General features: G+C 52.6%; 2 protein-coding genes across 3 annotated transcripts in view; one reads left to right on the forward strand and one right to left on the reverse strand.

The window, feature by feature from the left end:
- Nucleotides 1–1,497: 1,497 nt before the first annotated feature.
- On the reverse strand, nucleotides 1,498–1,994 carry LOC123623414 (uncharacterized proline-rich protein-like; the record flags this gene model as incomplete). The annotated part of the gene is made up of 2 exons (XM_045530481.1): nucleotides 1,498–1,605; nucleotides 1,914–1,994. Coding segments are annotated over 2 exons (189 nt in total), but the record flags the coding sequence as incomplete, so codon positions are not given.
- A 7,189-nt stretch (nucleotides 1,995–9,183) lies between these two features.
- LARP4B (La ribonucleoprotein 4B) overlaps nucleotides 9,184–18,114 on the forward strand; it is a 66,933-nt gene continuing 58,002 nt past the window's right edge. Inside the window, exon 1 of one of the 2 annotated variants that reach the window (XM_045530999.1) lies at nucleotides 9,184–9,454. The gene's annotated coding sequence lies outside the window, so the exon portion shown is untranslated. The remainder of the gene's footprint in view (nucleotides 9,455–18,114) is intronic. The other variant, XM_045531000.1, reaches the window with a different exon arrangement.

Genomic DNA, 18,114 nt, shown 5'->3' on the forward strand with positions numbered 1-18,114 from the left:
CACAATCGCGGCTGTGGAGTTCTAGGATAATGAGGCACCGGTTGGGCGAATAAACAAGAGTTACTATGTACCGAGTGGCCTAAACAAGAGTTACTATGTACCCAGTGGCCGTGCGGGTCAGGTGCTTAACTCTGACCGAATCCGTGAGGCAACACTGGGATGCCCACTTTGAGGAGGAGCAGACTGAGGTTCTGAGCAGATGAGCCTCTCCAGGCTCACAGAGGAGGTTCAGGGGCCGGGGCAGGGTCAGGCCAGGTCAGCAGGTGGAGGGAGCCTCCAGGCAGCAGGCAGGTGCTGGGGGAGGTAGGCGGGAAGGGAGAGTTGCTCTGGGTGTTCTGCAAGTCGCAGGGGCTGAAGGAGCTCGGGCTCACGGGAGCCCCCGTGGGAACCTGAGTCCCGCGCTGCCCGCGAAGCAGACCCGCAGGGCCACGGCGTTGCACGGTTCTGAGCAGAGGTCGGCGTTTCCGCTGCGTCCTCAGTGGACCTCTTGGGCCTTTTCGGGGAGCAGCAGGGTTCTCGGCTGTTTTGTTTTCTCCGTGTTAATCCGTTTCTCTCTTCAGCTGCTGCGTTTTCCTCTCGGTAGGTATCCCAGGCTGCCGTGGAACAGCCTGCTTCTGTCACATGAAATTTTGTCATGATGAAAGAGTGTGAGATATTTGGAGCCAGAGTATGAAAGTCAACAAAATAAAAGTACATGTTCACCTAGGACATCTTTATGTACGCAATGATTCGAGTTACTATTTAGTTTAGGACACACAGCAAGCACTAATTCCACCAGGCACCAGGTTCCTGCAGGTGCCGCCGGCTCAGCAAGGACCCCGAGTGACCGCGGAGCCCTGTGGCTGCAGGTCGGAGTCTGTCCAGCCAGGAGCCGACTCACCAGCGCTGACCGGTGTGGCCTGAGCGCCCCGAGCTGCGTCCTCAGCGTCCCTGTCCTCGCGCCTGTGCCCAGCGGGGAAGCTGCCGGGAGGCACCGCCGGGTGCCGGCTCCCCTGGGGTCTCTGTGCCGCCCACGTGAAACCCTGTCACCGTGGCGAGTTTTAAGACACTTGTGTTTGATTCATTGATTAAAAAAACATACAATTTATTTCATGATTTGGGAGCTCTTCTCGCGTAAAGAGGAAACCCGTATTCGTCAGATAATCCGGGGAGCGGCGGCTCCGTAACCCGCTGTTCCCGGCCCAGGGCGCCCAGTTCCGGGCCGGCGCTCAAGCCATTGCGTGGCCAGTTCCCGGCAGGCGCCCGTGTCCTCGCGGCGGCGGCGGTTTCAGCGTCCTGGGCGAGGACCGTCCTGCGCGAGGCTGCAGGGACTGTGCTGAGTCTTCCGCCTGAGAGCAGCGGGACAGACTTGGGTGTTTGTTGGCCAGGCTTGGCCGGACTGACCGGTCGCGGTGAGGACATGTCGCTCTGCTTCCCGGTCACTCAGGGAGGCTCAGTTCTGGAGCTCAGCAGATAAGAGGATTTCAGAGTCCAAGTGACCGCAGTTCTCATTTCTGGTTATCTTTGACATGAGTTCTCATCGCGGAGTGTTTTCCAGAAAGGGGGGGAGGGGAGGGGAGAAGGAGGGGGGGAGGGAGAGGGAGGAGGGGAGGGGGAGGGGGAGGAGGGGGGAGGAGGGAGGGGGAAGAGGAGGAGGGGAGGGGGAGGAGGAGGAGGGGAGGGGAGGGGAGGGGGAGGAAGGGAGGGGGAGGGGAGGGGAGGGGGAGGAAGGGAGGGGGGAGGAGGGGAGGGGAAGGGGGGAGGAGGGGAGGGGGAGGAAGGGAGGGGAGGAGGAGGGGAGGAGGAGGGGAGGGGAGGGGAGGAGGAGGGGGAGGAGGGGAGGGGGAGGAGGGGAGGGGGAGGAAGGGAGGGAGGAGGAGGGGAGAGGGAGGGGGGAGGAGGAGGGAGAGGGGAGGAGGAGGGGAAGGAGGGGAGGGGGAGGAGGGAGAGGGAGGAGGGGGAGGGGGAGGAGGAGAGGGGGAGGGGGAGGAGGGAGGGGGAGGAGGAGGAGGGGGAGGAAGGGAGGGGGAGGAGGGGAGGGGAAGGGAGGAGGAGGGGAGGAGGAGGTTGCTGGAAACCGGGTGTGTGTTCTCACAGCACTGGAGCTGGTCTAAGGTTGAGGCGCCCGCAGGGTGGGTTCCTGGCAGGGGCGGGGGGCTCTCTCCCTGGCTTGCCCTGGCTGTGTCCTTACGGGGCAGAGGGAGCCCTGGGGGTCCCTCCTGATAAGGACACTTATCCATCAGATCAGTCCCGCCCTTATAACCTTATCTAACCTCAAATTACTTCCTTACCCAAAACACAGCCACAGTGGGGGTTATGACATCAGCATAACAGATAGGAAGGCTGAAATGTCTCTGCATTGTTTTCAAAACCGTAAGTTTATAAAATATGGGTTAAAAACGCAGTCATAATATACGCTAACTTACATCTTTGTAATACATGAAGAATTGGAAACATTTTAAAATCCATAAACATAAAAATCAACAAATATTTGTTGAATTCCAAATTTTGTTAAATGCTATCAGTAGTTCACTGGCCACTCCTTTGTTGTTTTTTTTTTTTTTTTTTGAGACAGAGTCTCACTCTGTTGCCCGGCTAGAGTGAGTGCTGTGGCGTCAGCCTAGCTCACAGCAACCTCAGACTCCTGGGCTTAAGCGATCCTCCTGCCTCAGCCTCCCGAGTAGCTGGGACTACAGGCATGCGCCACCATGCCTGGCTGATTTTTTCTATATATATTTTTAGTTGGCCAGATCATTTCTTTCTATTTTTAGTAGAGACGAGGTCTCACTCTTGCTCAGGCTGGTCTCAAACTCCTGACCTCGAGCAATCCTCCCACCTTGGCCTCCCAGAGTGCTGGGATTACAGGCGTGAGCCACCACGCCTGGCCTGTTATTTCTTATTGACCACCTCTTCTTTAGATTATTTTGAAGAAAATCCTAAACATATAACATCATGTTACTCACAAATACTTCAGTATGTGTCTCTACAAGATCCCTCTCTATTTTGAAGAGTTGCACATTTACAAGTTGAAAGCCCTTATACCTCCTACCCCTAGATTTATGGATGGAGGTTTTGTCGTAGTCTCCGTGTGTGTGTGTGTGTGTGTGTGTGTGTGTGTGTGTCCGACTGTGTACACTTTGTTAGCATCAGGGCTCATGACTCGGGTGGAGAAGGAATTCTCAACAGAGATTAGGATAGAAAGAAGTTAAGAGTTTATTTTACTTTTCCCAGGTGGAGGGAAAAGGGCACAGCACAGAACTGAAAGAAGGAGGGAGCACCGGCCCCCAAGCAGAAGAGGCTCTGGGTTTTTGTCAGGGGCTGTGAAAGGGTAAAGAAAAATTCATTGCTGCAGACCGATCAGCAGGAGACAGCTGCGAGATGTTAGGGTGTTTGTTTTCCCCTTTTTTCCTTCTTCTTGCGACCATCTTATCAGTCTCCTCTGGATCTGGTCTGGCAGATGCCAAGGAGAAGGATTTACACTCCCTTCCTGTCTGCTCAGCTCTTTTCAGATGCCATCAAAACCATCCCCACAGGCGGCTCATTTCAAAAGACGGCTGGTTAGAGTCCCTGCTGTTAATCACACATGGGTCGTGATCTTTCTGTTAGTTTTTCTCTGTTAGACAGTTTATTAGCAAGGCCATCCTCTCACACGTCACTGGCCTATTGAGAGAGACTTGCAGATATCTCCACCCTACCCTCAGCAATTCCACTGATGATCCTAAGATCAATGACTTTCTCTTACGTAGACACAAACCGATGATCCAGTTCAGGAAATTTAACCTCAACTTTGTGACTGGCACACAGTCCCCATTCAAATTCCCATAATGCTGATTCCAGCAAGTTCTCACTCTGTCCAGGATCTAACCTGGGGTCAAACGTGACATTGAGGCATCTCCTCCCCTTAGTCCTCGTAGTCCTGGTTGTCTTTGATGACCTTGGCATCTTTGAAGAGGACGGGCCACCTGTCCCGTGGAATGCCCCTCAATCTGAGTTGTCTGATTGTTGCTGGCGTTTCGTCCGTGCATTTCTGGCAGGAAAACCAGGTAAACGAGGTAACAGGTGGGGGCACAAGCCGGGCTCACCAGTGTTAGTGATGCTGATGTAGATCACCAATTCAGACGGGTCCAGCACATTCGTTCACTGCAAAAAGACCCCTTTCCCCTTGAAACTGACGAGCAGTAGCATTTGCACGCTCTGAAATGCTGTCCATCACCCACGCCTCAGCAGACTTTCTTCACCCAGTGATTTCAGCATTCACAGACGAACTCTTGCAGAGTAAATTCTGGTATCTGCAACATGGTGACTTTGAACTAATTCCTCCTTCATTCGCTAGTCATCATTCCGCTGTGAGGAAGGGCTTCCCCCTGCCCCCGTCCCTGTTGTTTTCTGCTTACCCCTTCATTTATGTCTCTTAGCAGCTGTATGAAATCACACTCTTTTTTATTCCAAGTATTCTAATGCATTACTGTCATCATTCATTCCGATACTTGCACCGAGTTTGCCTAAGCCAGTTTCTTCCTGTGCTTCCGTCTGGGTGGGTTTTGTGGCCAGTTACTCCACAGCCAAACTTCCCAAGGCCCCTCCTGTGTCAGCACCGTCTGACTTGCTGAGCAGGACAGACCGTGGGCCTCTCACTTCCCCCAGGGGTTCCTTATGCCTGGGTGTCCAGGGGCTGCCCCCTCACCCTTCACCTCCAGCCCTGGCTTAGGTTTCACTTTCCGGTTCCTTCCCAAGCTGGCTCTCTGGACACTCTGCAAACCCACGCCCCACCCTCCGGTCCCTGCTTCTCCTCTGGGGTGTCCTGGTCTTCCCAGCACTTACCACAGCCCTGAGGCCAAGCAGGTACTTAGTGAATAGTTGTTTAATTAACGGGCAACTGAATAGTTCTAAATCATCAAAAATAAATTTTTGAGCTGTGTGGTTAAACCACAAATGAGTTTGCTAATGGAGAGGTAAGTACAATGGGAAACAGTGTTTATGCTGGGAGAATAACAGAGAAAAACGTTCTCAGATACTAGTTGAAACTGTCAATGGAAAAAGCCAGACTCTGTAAAATAATTTTAAAGAGATTTATTCTGAGCCAAATTTGAGGACCATGACCCGGAGCCACGCCCAAGAGGCTTTGAGCAAGTGCACTCGCTGTAGCTGGGTCATAGTTTGGTTTTATACATTTTAGGGAGACAGGGGTTACAGGTAAAGTCATAAATCAATACGTGGGACTCATGCATTGGTTTGGCCCGAAAAGGTGGGCCATCTGGAAGTGGGGGCTCACAGGTTATGGGTGGGTTTAAAGATTCTTTGGCTTGTAATTGGTTAAAGACATGAAGTTTTGTCTAAAGGCTTGGAATGTTTTAACATAGTTGCTGTTTATCCGGACAAGCCACCGGATATAGATTTGTTGTGTAAATTGAGGGCCTGTAGGTTTGTCTTGCATACCCTTAGACTTGTTAATGGGTTACAAAGGATGTCCCCAAGAAGTGAGGGGGGCATGATGAGGCATGTCTGACCTCCTTCCTTCTGGCAGGCAATTTAGTTTTAGGAAATTCCTTTAGCCACGAGGGGGTCCATTCAGTCAGCCAGTGTGGGGGTGAGCCTTAAAACTTTATTTTAGTTCACAAAACTCAAGCCTTTCCTAAGGGAATAATGTCCTGTTATATCGGCTAAGTACCCACCTGGTGCCACACACGGTGTGGCCAAGAGCTGTCCCTGCCCTTGGGAACTGACCGCTTGGTGGGGGTGAAGGTCGTGTGGTTGAAAATCGGGATACAATGTGATGAAGCTTTAGGAGAGCTACAAACGGAGGCTAAGAGGACCCCAGGGGAAATCAACTGTCTAAAATGAAAAGGCTTCAACAGTTTGACATTTGAGCTGTAATTTGAAAAACAAGAAGTCAAAGTCGAAGTCAAGGAAGGAGTCTTGAGGCCCGGGACTCGCGGGGGACTCGTGCCTGGCAGGACGTAAGTGTCTAGGCAGGAGAGGACGTCCATGCTGCACTTCTCCAGCGGCGAAGCAGCTGGGAGACACGTCACACTGGGAACTGTGACTTGCCTCTCCATAAACTGTGCAGTGTGGACTGCAAAGCCTGTGTTTTATTCAAGCGTAGACCCACCAACTCCCCCGTGTCTTCCAAATGCTCGGGAAGTGAGTTCAGTTGAAGGCATCTCCCGAGGGTAGGGAAGGGAAGGTAGGGGCTGGCCTGAGACAAGCTGAGGCTTGGATTTGACCCCCCAGGGCAGACCAGGGAGCCGGGGAAGGTCTGTTGTTGTTTTGGACAGGGCCTCGCTCTGCCCCCCAGGCTAGAGTGCGGTGGCATAGTCACAGCTCACTGCAACCTCAAACTCCTGGGCAAGAGCAATCCTCCTGCCTCAGCCTCCCAAGTAGCTGGGACAACAAGGCAAATGCCACCAAGCCTGGCTAATTTTTTCTTATTTGTGTTTTAGAGACAGGGTCTCGCTATGTTGCTCAGGCTGGTCTCCAACTTCTGGGCTCAAGTGCCCCTCTCCCACCTTGGCCTTCCAACACAGAGATTACAGGTGTGAGCCGCTGCGCCAGGCCAGGTCATAACTGAGGCAGGATGGTGTCCTGCTGACACTATGAATGATGATGGGCTGTAGCAGAGACCAGCTGCCAGGCTATTAGGGCTGGGCGTGGTGTCTCACGCCCGTAATCCCAGCACTTTGGGAGGCTGAGGTGGGAAGATCGCTTAAGGCCAGGAGTTTGAGACCAGCCTGGGCAACACAGTGAGACCTCAGCTCTATGAAAAATAGAAAAATTAGCTGAGTGGGGTGGCGCGCACCTGTAGTCCCAGCTACTTGGGAGGCTGGGGCAAGAGGATCACTTGAGCCCAGGAGTTCAAGGCTGCAGTGAGCTATGATGATGCCACTACACTCCAGCCTGGGCAACAGGGTGAGACCTCATCTCAAAAAGACAAAAGGAAAAAAAAAACCCACAACACCCCCCAAAACAAAGGCGAAGGCACCCAACATTGATGGCAATACACCATCTACGGTACCTGGAAGTAGGACAGGCTTTCTTCCAAAACTAGAGAATGCTCAGCATTTGAACTCTGCCAGGAGGAACAACTGGAAGCGCAGGGCCCATGACCGCGACTATGGCTCCCAGCAAAGCCTTTAGAACGCGGAGAACCCTGACCTCTGGAACAACCCGTGCACCTGTAATCGGAGCAGGAAGAGAAGCAGGCAGCAGGCCTAACGGGAATGTAACAAACTTTACTTTTGTTCTTTCTTGTCTTTTTTCCCATACAAGTGGTCAGGGCCAGGGAGATTACTCGCGTTGGAAGATACTTGCAACTCCGGCCTGGGAGTCTCCACCTTCTCACTCGCAGCTCCCTTGTTCCCGGGCGGCCGCCTCAGGCCCAGGGGACCCCCGCCCGGCCCCCCAACCCTGCCCGCGGCGGCCTCCCGACCCAGCGCCCCGGGGGCTGCAGCGGGGGTCGGGGGGATAGGGGGTCGCCGTCCTTCCCAGGGGACCACCACCCCTCCCGGGGCGAGGGGGAGGGGATGGGAGGTCGCCGTCCCTCCCGGGGGGCGGGGGAGGGGATGGGAGGTCGCCGTCCCTCCCGGGGGGCGGGGGAGGGGATGGAGGGTCGTCGTCCCTCCCGGGGGGCGGGGGAGGGGATAGGGGGTCACCATCCCTCCCGGGGGGCGGGGGAGGGGATGGAGGGTCGTCGTCCCTCCCGGGGGGCGGGGGAGGGGATGGGGGGTCGTCGTCCCTCCCGGGGGGCGGGGGAGGGGCTGGGGGGGTCACCGTCCCTCCCGGGGGGCGGGGGAGGGGATGGGAGGTCGCCGTCCCTCCCGGGGCGAGGGGGAGGGGATAGGGGGTCGCCGTCCCTCCCGGGGGGCGGGGGAGGGGATGGGGGGGTCGTCGTCCCTCCCGGGGGGCGGGGGAGGGGATAGGGGGTCACCGTCCCTCCCGGGGGACGGGGGAGGGGATGGGGGGGTCGTCGTCCCTCCCGGGGGGCGGGGGAGGGGCTGGGGGGGTCACCGTCCCTCCCGGGGGGCGGGGGAGGGGATGGGAGGTCGCCGTCCCTCCCGGGGCGAGGGGGAGGGGATAGGGGGTCGCCGTCCCTCCCGGGGGGCGGGGGAGGGGATGGGGGTCGCCGTCCCTCCCGGGGGGCGGGGGAGGGGATAGGGGGGTCACCATCCCTCCCGGGGGGCGGGGGAGGGGATGGGGGTCGTCGTCCCTCCCGGGGGGCGGGGGAGGGGATAGGGGGTCACCATCCCTCCCGGGGGGCGGGGGAGGGGATGGGAGGTCGCCGTCCCTCCCGGGGCGAGGGGGAGGGGATAGGGGGTCGCCGTCCCTCCCGGGGGGCGGGGGAGGGGATGGGGGTCGCCGTCCCTCCCGGGGGGCGGGGGAGGGGATAGGGGGTCACCATCCCTCCCGGGGGGCGGGGGAGGGGATGGAGGGTCGTCGTCCCTCCCGGGGGGCGGGGGAGGGGATGGAGGGTCGTCGTCCCTCCCGGGGGGCGGGGGAGGGGATAGGGGGTCACCATCCCTCCCGGGGGGCGAGGGAGGGGATGGGGGGGTCACCGTCCCTCCCGGGGGGCGGGGGAGGGGATGGGGGTCGCCGTCCCTCCCGGGGGGCGGGGGAGGGGATGGGGGTCGCCGTCCCTCCCGGGGGGCGAGGGGGAGGGGATGGGGGTCGTCGTCCCTCCCGGGGGCCGAGGGGGAGGGGATGGGGGTCGTCGTCCCTCCCGGGGGCCGAGGGGGAGGGGATGGGGGTCGTCGTCCCTCCCGGGGGCCGAGGGGGAGGGGATGGAGGGTCGTCGTCCCTCCTGGGGCCAGGGTCTCAGTCGCAGGGCCCGCGCCATCTGTGGGCGCACGTGGCGGCGGGAGTCCCGGGACGTGAAGCCCCAAGGCCAGAGCCCGACAGGTTTGCACCTCAGGGGCTCTCCCGGCGCCCCGGTCGGCAGAGGGGGGCGGGGCGAGTGACGCGAGCGGGGTGGGCGGGGCGGCGTGCGCGCACGCGCCAATCACAGGCGCCGCGAGACGGATGCGCGCGCGCAGAGGCCGAGAGGCGAAGGGCGGGCCCGGGCGCCGCGGGCGTCCAATCGGGGCGCGACGACGCCATGACGTGAGGCTCTCCCGGGCGGCGAGTGCCAGTCCGCGGGCCCGGTGGGTGAGTGCAAGAGGGCAGGGCGCGGGGACGCGCGGGGGCGGGACTTCCGCAGAGCCACGGAAGTGGGAGCTGTGTGTTCTCATGCGAACGGGAAGGAGCGTTGGGGATCCGGAGTCCCGAGCTTGAGACATTTTCGGGCCCGAAAGGGGAAGAAGCCGCCGCCGCCGCCGCCAGCCGCGCCCGCCCTTCTCCCCTGCACCGGCCCGGCCCGGCCGCGCCGCCTCTTCCTGCCGTCTCCCTCCTCGGCCGTCCCCGCGTGTGGCGCGGCCGCCGGGCACCGGGGCTGCGGCGAGGAGCCCGCGGGCGGCCGGTCGGGCGGGGCGGGCGGCGCTGACAGGTGAGCGGCCTCCCTCAGCCACCGGCGGGCGGCTCCCCTCCCGGCCGGCTCGGACCCGCGCCCTCCTGTCACGGGCCGCCATCTTCCCGGAGGGACGCGGCGGGGCAGGGCCGGGCCGGGGCCGACCGGCAGGACCAGGCCGGGGCTGGGGCCTAGGAGGACGGGAGGGGACCGGGGAAGATCAGGGGCCGGGCCCTCGGGGGTGCTGACGGGGAAGCACGGAGCTGGGGAGGACCCGGGAGGACGGGGCTGGGGTCGGGGAGGATGGAGGTCGGGGCTGGGGTCCGGGAGGAGCTCAGGGCCGGGCCCGGGAGGATCGAAGCTGAGGCCTGAGGAGGGCCGGGCTGGGAGGACCCGGGCAGGGCCGGGGCTGGGTCGGGGTCGGGCTGGATTGGCAGGGCCAGGGCGGGGAAGGACCGGGCCCCGGAAGCGCGGTCAGGGCCGGAGTCGCGGAGGACCGCGGCGTCTCGGGGTCGGGCAGGGCCTGGGCGGGGCCGGGGTCGCAGGCCGCGGGCGTCTCCAGGCCGGGCGGGCGCCGGGACCCGCACTGCGGCGCCGGGCCTCGCCCCTCGCCCCTCGCCCCTGGTCCCGCCGGAGCCGGGTTCGGGCGGCCGCGCAGCTGCTGGGGAGGGATGGGTCGTCGGGTCATCGCATTCCTTCAGAACCAGGAAGTTGGGATCCTGTTGCTCGGCGTGTGGTTGCAATGCTCCCGTTTTCTTCTCGGTAGACTTGAGCCGAAGCAGGTTCTGAAGGAGTTTCTAAAAAACAGTCCAGTGTGAAGATGGCCCAGTGGTGTGCAGTTGCGACGTCAATTTAGAAGTTACTCAGGCTTCGGTGTCACTGTGCGGGGCAGCTTTCGTTAATGTCATCTTGCTTTTCCCTTCATTTTAATACAAAATGGTCTTAAAATTTGGCTGAGATGAAACTTGAGAAAATTATCTGTGGAGAATTACCTCTTCTCTGACTTTCCTTTGAGACCCTTTCACTGGCTGTGCAGTAACTGCACATGATAATGAAGAAACAAGAGGGGTTTTCCTTCACTGCTGTGGAGTTTGTTGGTTCAGTGTGAACGTTAAGTTTGAGGATTTTTAGTAGAGGAAATAGCAACTTGAAGGTGGACGTTGTGAGTAAATGTAAAAGTTATTTTCCCTTTTAAAAGTGGTTTCTGTTAGGATATTTAGCTGTTGTTTTATTTCCAGTCGAGTCGAATATTTAAAGTGCACTTGAAATAGGTGCTAAGTTGTAGTTTGTAAAGACCACAAGGCGTGAGAAGAGTGATGATCACTTTTTCTTTGGTGGTCACATAGTACTGGCAATGTGCAATTTCCATTCTTCCCCAGCCTGCCTGGCTCCTCCTAATTTACAGTCAGGGTAACTCACAGAAGTGGAAACGGTTGTGGCTTTTCAGTTTTTTTCTGTATTTAATATGCTGAAAGGCAGTTTTGTAATCAAATTATATAAGAAATAGCTTCATTGAGCTTTCCTTGAGATGCTAGAGTGAAATACTTTTCTGAAAGGCATATAACAAGTTTATTATTTAACCATAATTTTAATTTGCGTACTTCCCTTTGAAACTTGCATTGGTTAGAAATAAATTTTAACTTGCATTTTGAAAAGTTAACGTGAGTTGAGTTGACTTATATATATGAAAGAATTGCATGGCCTCTGATTCACTAGAAATGACCTTGTTGGCGCTTGCATTTTTTCATCTGTAAACACGGTACGATGACAATACCAGACTCGTAGGACTGTTGTAACACAAACATGAAGATGTTGGGTGTTTTTACTATTTTTATTATTACTGAATTTCTGTTTTTACTTTTTTCTATTTTATTTTTATTATTTATTGTTGCCTTGGCTAGAGTGCTATGGCATCAGCCTAGCTCACGGCAACCTCTGACTCCTGGGCTCAAGTAATCCTCCTGATTCAGCCTCCCAAGTAGCTGGGACTACAGGCATGCGCCACCATGTGCAGCCAATTTTTTCTATTGTTAGAGATGAGGTCTCACTCTTGCTCAGGCTCATCTTGAACTAGTGACCTCAAGTGATCCTCCCACCTTAGCCTCCCAGAGTGCTAGGAGTACAGGCATGAGCCACCTCACCTGTCCAAATTTTTGTTTTTAATATTCTACCTTGTAACTGTCAATTTTAATTTATTAGCTGAGAGAATTTTTTTTGCTTGATTACACGTATCTGGGCAGAGAAAATAGGTTCTGAAGACAGAATGTATATTTGTAAAAAGGACTTACACTATATTTGAGTAGGAGCCAGAGAGAGAAAATATGGGTACAGAAGTTTCCTACACTCGTTTTGCCATGCTCTGTAGGAGAGTAGCTGAAATTGATTGGTAGCAAATTCAGAGGGGATTTTGATTTTATTTAATGTTTCTGGGGATTACCCTTTTAAAAAATGAAATTTAAAGAATTTATCAAATTTAATGCGATTTCCATAAATATGCAGAATTTTGACAAATATATATTTAAACTGTGCAAATATTTTACTTAGTCACTTGTTTTTGTGAAGCAGTCTTCACATATCTTAAAACAATTCTAAAATACCTGCAAGTTGGGACATCAAGTTGTTAAATGTTAAAGTAATTACAATAAACAATGCCTGCAAGTGGCTGCAACTACTCTGCATAGATCTGTAACAATATTTACAAGTTTTTGTAGTGGTAGACTTGTGGTAGATGTTACCAACCAAGAAGTGGCTGACAAACTCCTTTCACTGTTGTTTAAGTGTCATGCTAGAATTCATACTTTCCATCAAAATAGTGATAACTAGGATTATAATCTGGGTCTTCCAGTTTTAGTAACATGTTGTCTTTGTTATGGTCTTTCAAGGTTGTAAAAACGCTGATGTTATTATACTTTAAATTCTGTTCTTATCTTAGTGTTAAAGGCACAAGTTTTATTTTATTTTATTTTTTTTGAGACAGAGTCTCACTTTCTTGCCCGGGCTAGAGTGAGTGCCGTGGCATCAGCCTAGCTCACAGCAACCTCAGACTCCTGGGCTTAAGCGATCCTACTGCCTCAGCCTCCCGAGTAGCTGGGACTACAGGCATGAGCCACCATGCCCGGCTAATTTTTTTTTTTTTGTATATATATTTTTAGTTGGCCAGATAATTTCTTTCTATTTTTAGTAGAGACGGGGTCTCACTCTTGCTCAGGCTGGTCTCGAACTCCTGACCTCGAGCGATCCACCTGCCTCGGCCTCCCAGAAGGCACAAGTTTTAAATATGCTTTTATAACGTGCGCTGTACTCTTACAGATTTCTCCCAGATTTAAGGATATTCTTTTCAGATTGATAGATGCAAGAAAATCTCAGTATATTCTTGTAAATTCTCCTATAAGATCACCAAAGCAAGCTTTTTCTAAAGGGGAGAAGAAGACATGAACGCTGAAGTTATGTTTATGGAAAATGGCTTGTTAGATGCTCCTGCAGGGCTGTGCTTGCTTGTGGTCTTTTGTAGAACTTTATTCATGTGAAGAGGTCTCCTTTTTTCTGTAAGAGGTAATTTTAGAGTACACAGTATATGAGGCACTATCTTTGAGGGGGTTAAACTTACCAGACCTGAGGTTAGTTTAGTTCCATTTACACTTTTTGCTCTTGTGAGGCTTGTTGATACCTTAGGAGCTACTCTACTTCTCCTGGAGTTATCTTTTTTTTTTTTTTTTTTTTAGACAGAGTCTCACTCTCTTGCCTGGGGTAGAGTGCCGTGGTGTCAGCCTAGCTCACAATAACCTCAAATTCCTGGGCTCAAACGATTCTCTGGCCTCAGCCTCCCGGGTAGCTGGGACTACAGGCATACACCACTATACTCCGCTAATTTTTTCTATTTTTAGTTGTTTGGCTAATTTCTTTCTATTTATACTAGAGACGGGGTCTCGCTCTTTCTCAGGCTAGTCTCGAACTCCTGAGCTCAAACGATCCATCCGCCTTGGCCTCCCAGAGTGTTAGGATTACAGGCGTGAGCCACCGCGCCCGGCCGCCTGGAGTTATCTTGATTAAGAAGTGAATTTCTTTATTAGAACATCAAATTGTAAGGTAGAAAACTGTTAGGTTCTCTTATTAAAAGAAGGAAGACAAATTCCAACTTGGAAATTTTTTCCTCTAACGTTCTAATGCTTAATTTTTCCCGTGTGTAAATGTCTTCCTTAGGAACAGGGAAAATTATTAACTCAGCTATGTTTCCTCCCCTTTGCTTCCCTCCCGTCTCCCTACCCCTTGTCCCTTTATGCCTTTATAAACTCTGTGTTTTCACCATTTTTCTGGTGAAGCTGTCATTGCTCCTATTTCAGTCACGAAGGATTTGCAGTTGAGTGAGGTTCCTGATTTTACATCTTCTTTCATGGTCTTGTTGTTTCCCATCAGCCCAGCTGCCCTGTTAGGAGAGTTGGGCCATAGAGTGCATCGTAATATTGAAAGTATTTCGTATTAACACGAATTTGAAAGCATGCTACTTAATTTTTTAGGGGGAGTTTGATAACCATTGAGATGAGATTTAGTCTTTGCTGAAAATGTTCTTTTTTTTTTGAGACAGAGTCTCGCTCTGTTGCCTGGGCTACAGTGCCGTGGCGTCAGCCTAGCTCACAGCAACCTCAAACTCCCGGGCGCAAGCAATCCTCCTGCCTCAGCGTCCTGAGTAGCTAGGACTACAAACATGCGCCACCTTGCCTGGTGAATTTTTTCTATATATATTTTAGTTGTCCGTATAATTTGTTTCTATTTTTAGTGAAGATGGGGTCTCGCTCTTGCTCAGGCTGGTCTTGAACTCCTGACCTCAAACAATCCTCCCGCCTCAGCCTCCCAGAGTGCTAGGATTACAGACATGAGCCACTGCGCCCGGGCTGAAAATATTCTTTATTAAGTCTGTTGTGCATAAATTTTCCTGAGAAAAATAAAGTACTCTCATTTACACAAATCATTTTAGGCACACCGTAGCCAGAGGTTGCTTGGCCCTAAGCAACTCACCAGGACTGTCCCGGCTCCTGAGCATAGTCTGTAGTCTGCCCTGCCCTGCATGACTGTGCCACCTCTGCTCCTCCCTTCCTTCCCTGCCCCCCCCTTCCAGGCTCGGACAGCTCTTCCCTCTCCTCCTCCCCCCACAACACTGGTGTTGCAAATGTAGTAGCCGTTGCTCTTGGTAGTTTCTTTTTTTTTTTTTTTGAGACAGAATCTCACTCTGTTGACCGGGCTGGAGTGAGTGCCATGGCGTCAGCCTAGCTCACAACAACCTCAAACTCCCGGGCTCAGGTGATCTTCCTGCCTCAGCCTCCCGAGTAGCTGGGACTACAGGCATGCGCCACCATGCCTGGCTAATTTTTTCTATATATTTTTAGTTGGCCAGATAATTTCTTTCTATTTTTAGTAGAGACGGGGTCTCGCTCTTGCTCAGGCTGGTCTCGAACTCCTGACCTCGAGTGATCCACCCGCCTCGGCCTCCCAGAGTGCTGGGATGACAGGCGTGAGCCACTGCGCCCATCCGCTCTTGGTAGTTTCTGAAATTGAATGTCCCCCTCCTTTTTAAACATCTTAAAACTGATAAATTTTTACTTCGCTCCTTAACCCATCCTTAAAAAGGTCTTTTAGGAGTCCTTCGGGATTCATTGCCGTAATTTCTGAGGTTATGCTTAGTGGTTCTCCGCTTCCTAGCACCCTAAGTGTACCTTTGTTTTTAGCATGCAGTTAATTAATGTAAGCTCCTTGTGGGTGAGATCATCTTTTATGCTTGTAACCTCTTTGCCCAGCCGAGGTTTGCCCAGCTTCAGTGTCAGCTCTGTGAGGTGGAGGCCTGGTAAGCTGTAGCTGTTCAGTACAGTTAGTTCAAGTTAAGGGATAAAAGCATGCCTGAAAGATACCTTCCACTTCAGTTTTGGAGAAATTATTTGCTGATCCTATATTTGCATGTTTCTGTAACCAAATAGGAAGATCTTCGTTTGAATAGAATACATTAGAAAGTTTCTCATAGTGCATAAAAGTTATATTTACCAAATTTTAACTGATTTTTTTTTACAGCTAGAACAGTGCACAAAGTGTAGGTGGAGTCATGGAATACGTGGCCTTTCTTATGCTGTTTCTCAGTCTTTAAAATGTGCCCCTTTCTGTGCCATAGGAACGTCTTGCCTTTGTTTTGCTTTAAAATTATAACAATTTATATTAACCCAAATCAAAGCAATTACAATATTAAAAATGTGTTTTTTAAACTTTGGTGGATTTTTCTGTTTTTTCTTTCCTGTGAATCATGGCTACAGGGCCTGCTGTGGAGGGCCCTTGAGTGGAGAGAGAAGGGTCTTTTCCTTCCTGTGGCAGGCGTTTCTCGCCACTCAGACGCCAGGGACACAGATGGAAGACCCCAGAACTTCTCTGTGAGGCTCGTCCAGGAGGAGCTAGGGAAGTGCAGTGTTGTATTTAGAGCCCTGCAGACTGGCACTTGGACGCTGGTGGCCCTCAGGTCGTGCTGCTTCTGTCACAATGGTCACGTCTGTTGTGGCACAGCTGGCCCTGGGCTCTCCTCACCTCCCTTCCCTGTGCTTGTCTTCCTGGTACTTAGAGCACTGTAACGTGCCGTGTGGTTTACTTACCTGTGGTCCATCTTCTTGCACTTCAGTGTAAGCTCCATGAGGTTGGGGATCTTGTGTTTTGGTCCTTGATAGGAACCCAGACCTTAGAACAATACCTGGCGCATAGCATGCACTAAATGATTGATGAGTAAATCCCACGGTTGTCCTGGTGAGCAAAAGGGATAAATTGTCCTCTTTCTGGAGCTTGCTGTCCATCGGGCAGGCAGGCAGTCACATACTCAACTAGGGAAGTACGGTGTACGAGGACTGGTCACAGACGTAGACGCAGCGGAGCTGGGGGCTTATCTCACGGAGCCTGGGAGGTCCCCATGTGGGTGGAGAATTGTGCCCTTTACCCTAAGAACAGCGGGAAGCACTTGGAGGGTTTTATGGTATCAGAAGGGTCTTTCTGCCGTTGGAGATGTTGGAGGGCAAGAGTGGGTGACACAGTGGGCACAGCTGGGTGGCAGGGTGGGGAAGCTCCTCCTTGTGGACAACTCTCCATCGTGTCCAAAAGCCCGAGCCTGGTCTGAGTGAAGACGAGCTTGCTTAGAACACCTTTAATTTGTGCTACACATAATCATGTATGTGGAAAAATGCTTTAAAAATAGTTTTAAAAGTATGCCTTAAATCTGCACATTTGTCAGTTGTTTAAAGGATATTTGTTTTTTCAGATAATTTCAAACTAATTAACAGGTTCCTTTTTTAGGAACATCTCTGAAAAATGAGAACATTTTGTTTTCACATTTCAAAAAGCTTTGTTTTTATTGTCAGTGCTCAAAATACAGGAACAAAAACTTAATGACCAATTTGATACAGACTTACAAGTTACCTCAACGATTATCTCTTTGTGAACAAGTTAAGCATTCTCTTTTTAAAAAATACTGAGTTCTTTAAAACATTTTCTTTAAAGACTTCATACTTTTCTGAACATTATTTTTCTTTCTCTGTTGATTACGTTATACTTTTGTGTTTCGTTGTTGAGATTTTACCGTCTGTGTAAGTTCTGCCTGACTAGTCCAGGTGAAAGCTATGCGTGTCTGTGTGTCTCTCCACGCAAACTGTGTCTGTCTGGGAATGCTTCGATGCATCGCTTACCAGCACCCCCCGTAGTCAGAACACCAGTGCCCTTTAGGGAGCATGCAGAGCTTTTTTTCTGCTCAGTCCCTACAGAGGGAAAGTTTAGGTAGGATGGGGAGCAGTCATGCTTCTTCCTGAGAGGCAGTACCAGCTTCCCAATCTGGAAAGGTGTCAGTAGCTGACCTTTCCCAAGGAGACGACAACACAGTGGGCGGGATTCAGACCTGTGCTGGGAACCCTGGTGGATCTGTAGCCCATCAGCTTAACCACTCGGCCCGACTTCGAGGCCAGTAACCTCTAAAAGCAGACCTGAAGTCCCTGTGGACGGTCACCTTTAAAAATCTAGACATTCAGAAAGGTCAAAGGGTTTTTCCTTGTGTGTTTAGAAGGTAAAGACATCGAAACAGTTGATGGTTATACAGGAGGTTGTTAGCGTGTTTCTTGAGTACTGCTGTTGTGGTAGCTTGGTGGGAAAGGCTTGCTGGGTTAACTCCTCTGTGGTTAACGTCTGTGCCTCCAGCAGTACTCGTCACCGGGCTTGGGTGCTGGTTCGGGTTGCCCTTCAGCAGGTCACTTGGTGCACAGATGATTGTGCAAACGAGTCACTGATGAATCCGCAATATTTGCTCTTCACACGTCACTGAAGACCAAGGAGGAGATGCGTGAAGCCCTGTCACCAGCGGTTGCTGTGTGTGCACACGTGTCCTTGAGTTTTTCACGGCTCTTCCCATTTCCTAGTATACATTGATGAATCTCCTCTGTTCTGCTGAAGGCCTTGTCCTTTAGGGCTCAGTGCAGGAGAGTCAAACAAGCCTAAGCGAGAAAGGGCTGGAAGTAGGACTTAGAATCTGCCCAGGAGAGCTGCACAAGCGTTCAGGCACTGGGTGTTCAAAAGGCTCTGTGCCCTGGTGACATTGCACGGAGGGCCTCGGGATTCTAAGTGACCACAGGTTTTAGTATCTTTCGGTCAAGGCCACGGAGACTCTTGGCATTCTGTTTCTTACAAGTTCAGAATAT

The sequence above is a fragment of the Lemur catta genome, chromosome 18, assembly GCF_020740605.2.
Source record: "Lemur catta isolate mLemCat1 chromosome 18, mLemCat1.pri, whole genome shotgun sequence".
Lineage (NCBI taxonomy): Eukaryota > Metazoa > Chordata > Mammalia > Primates > Lemuridae > Lemur > Lemur catta.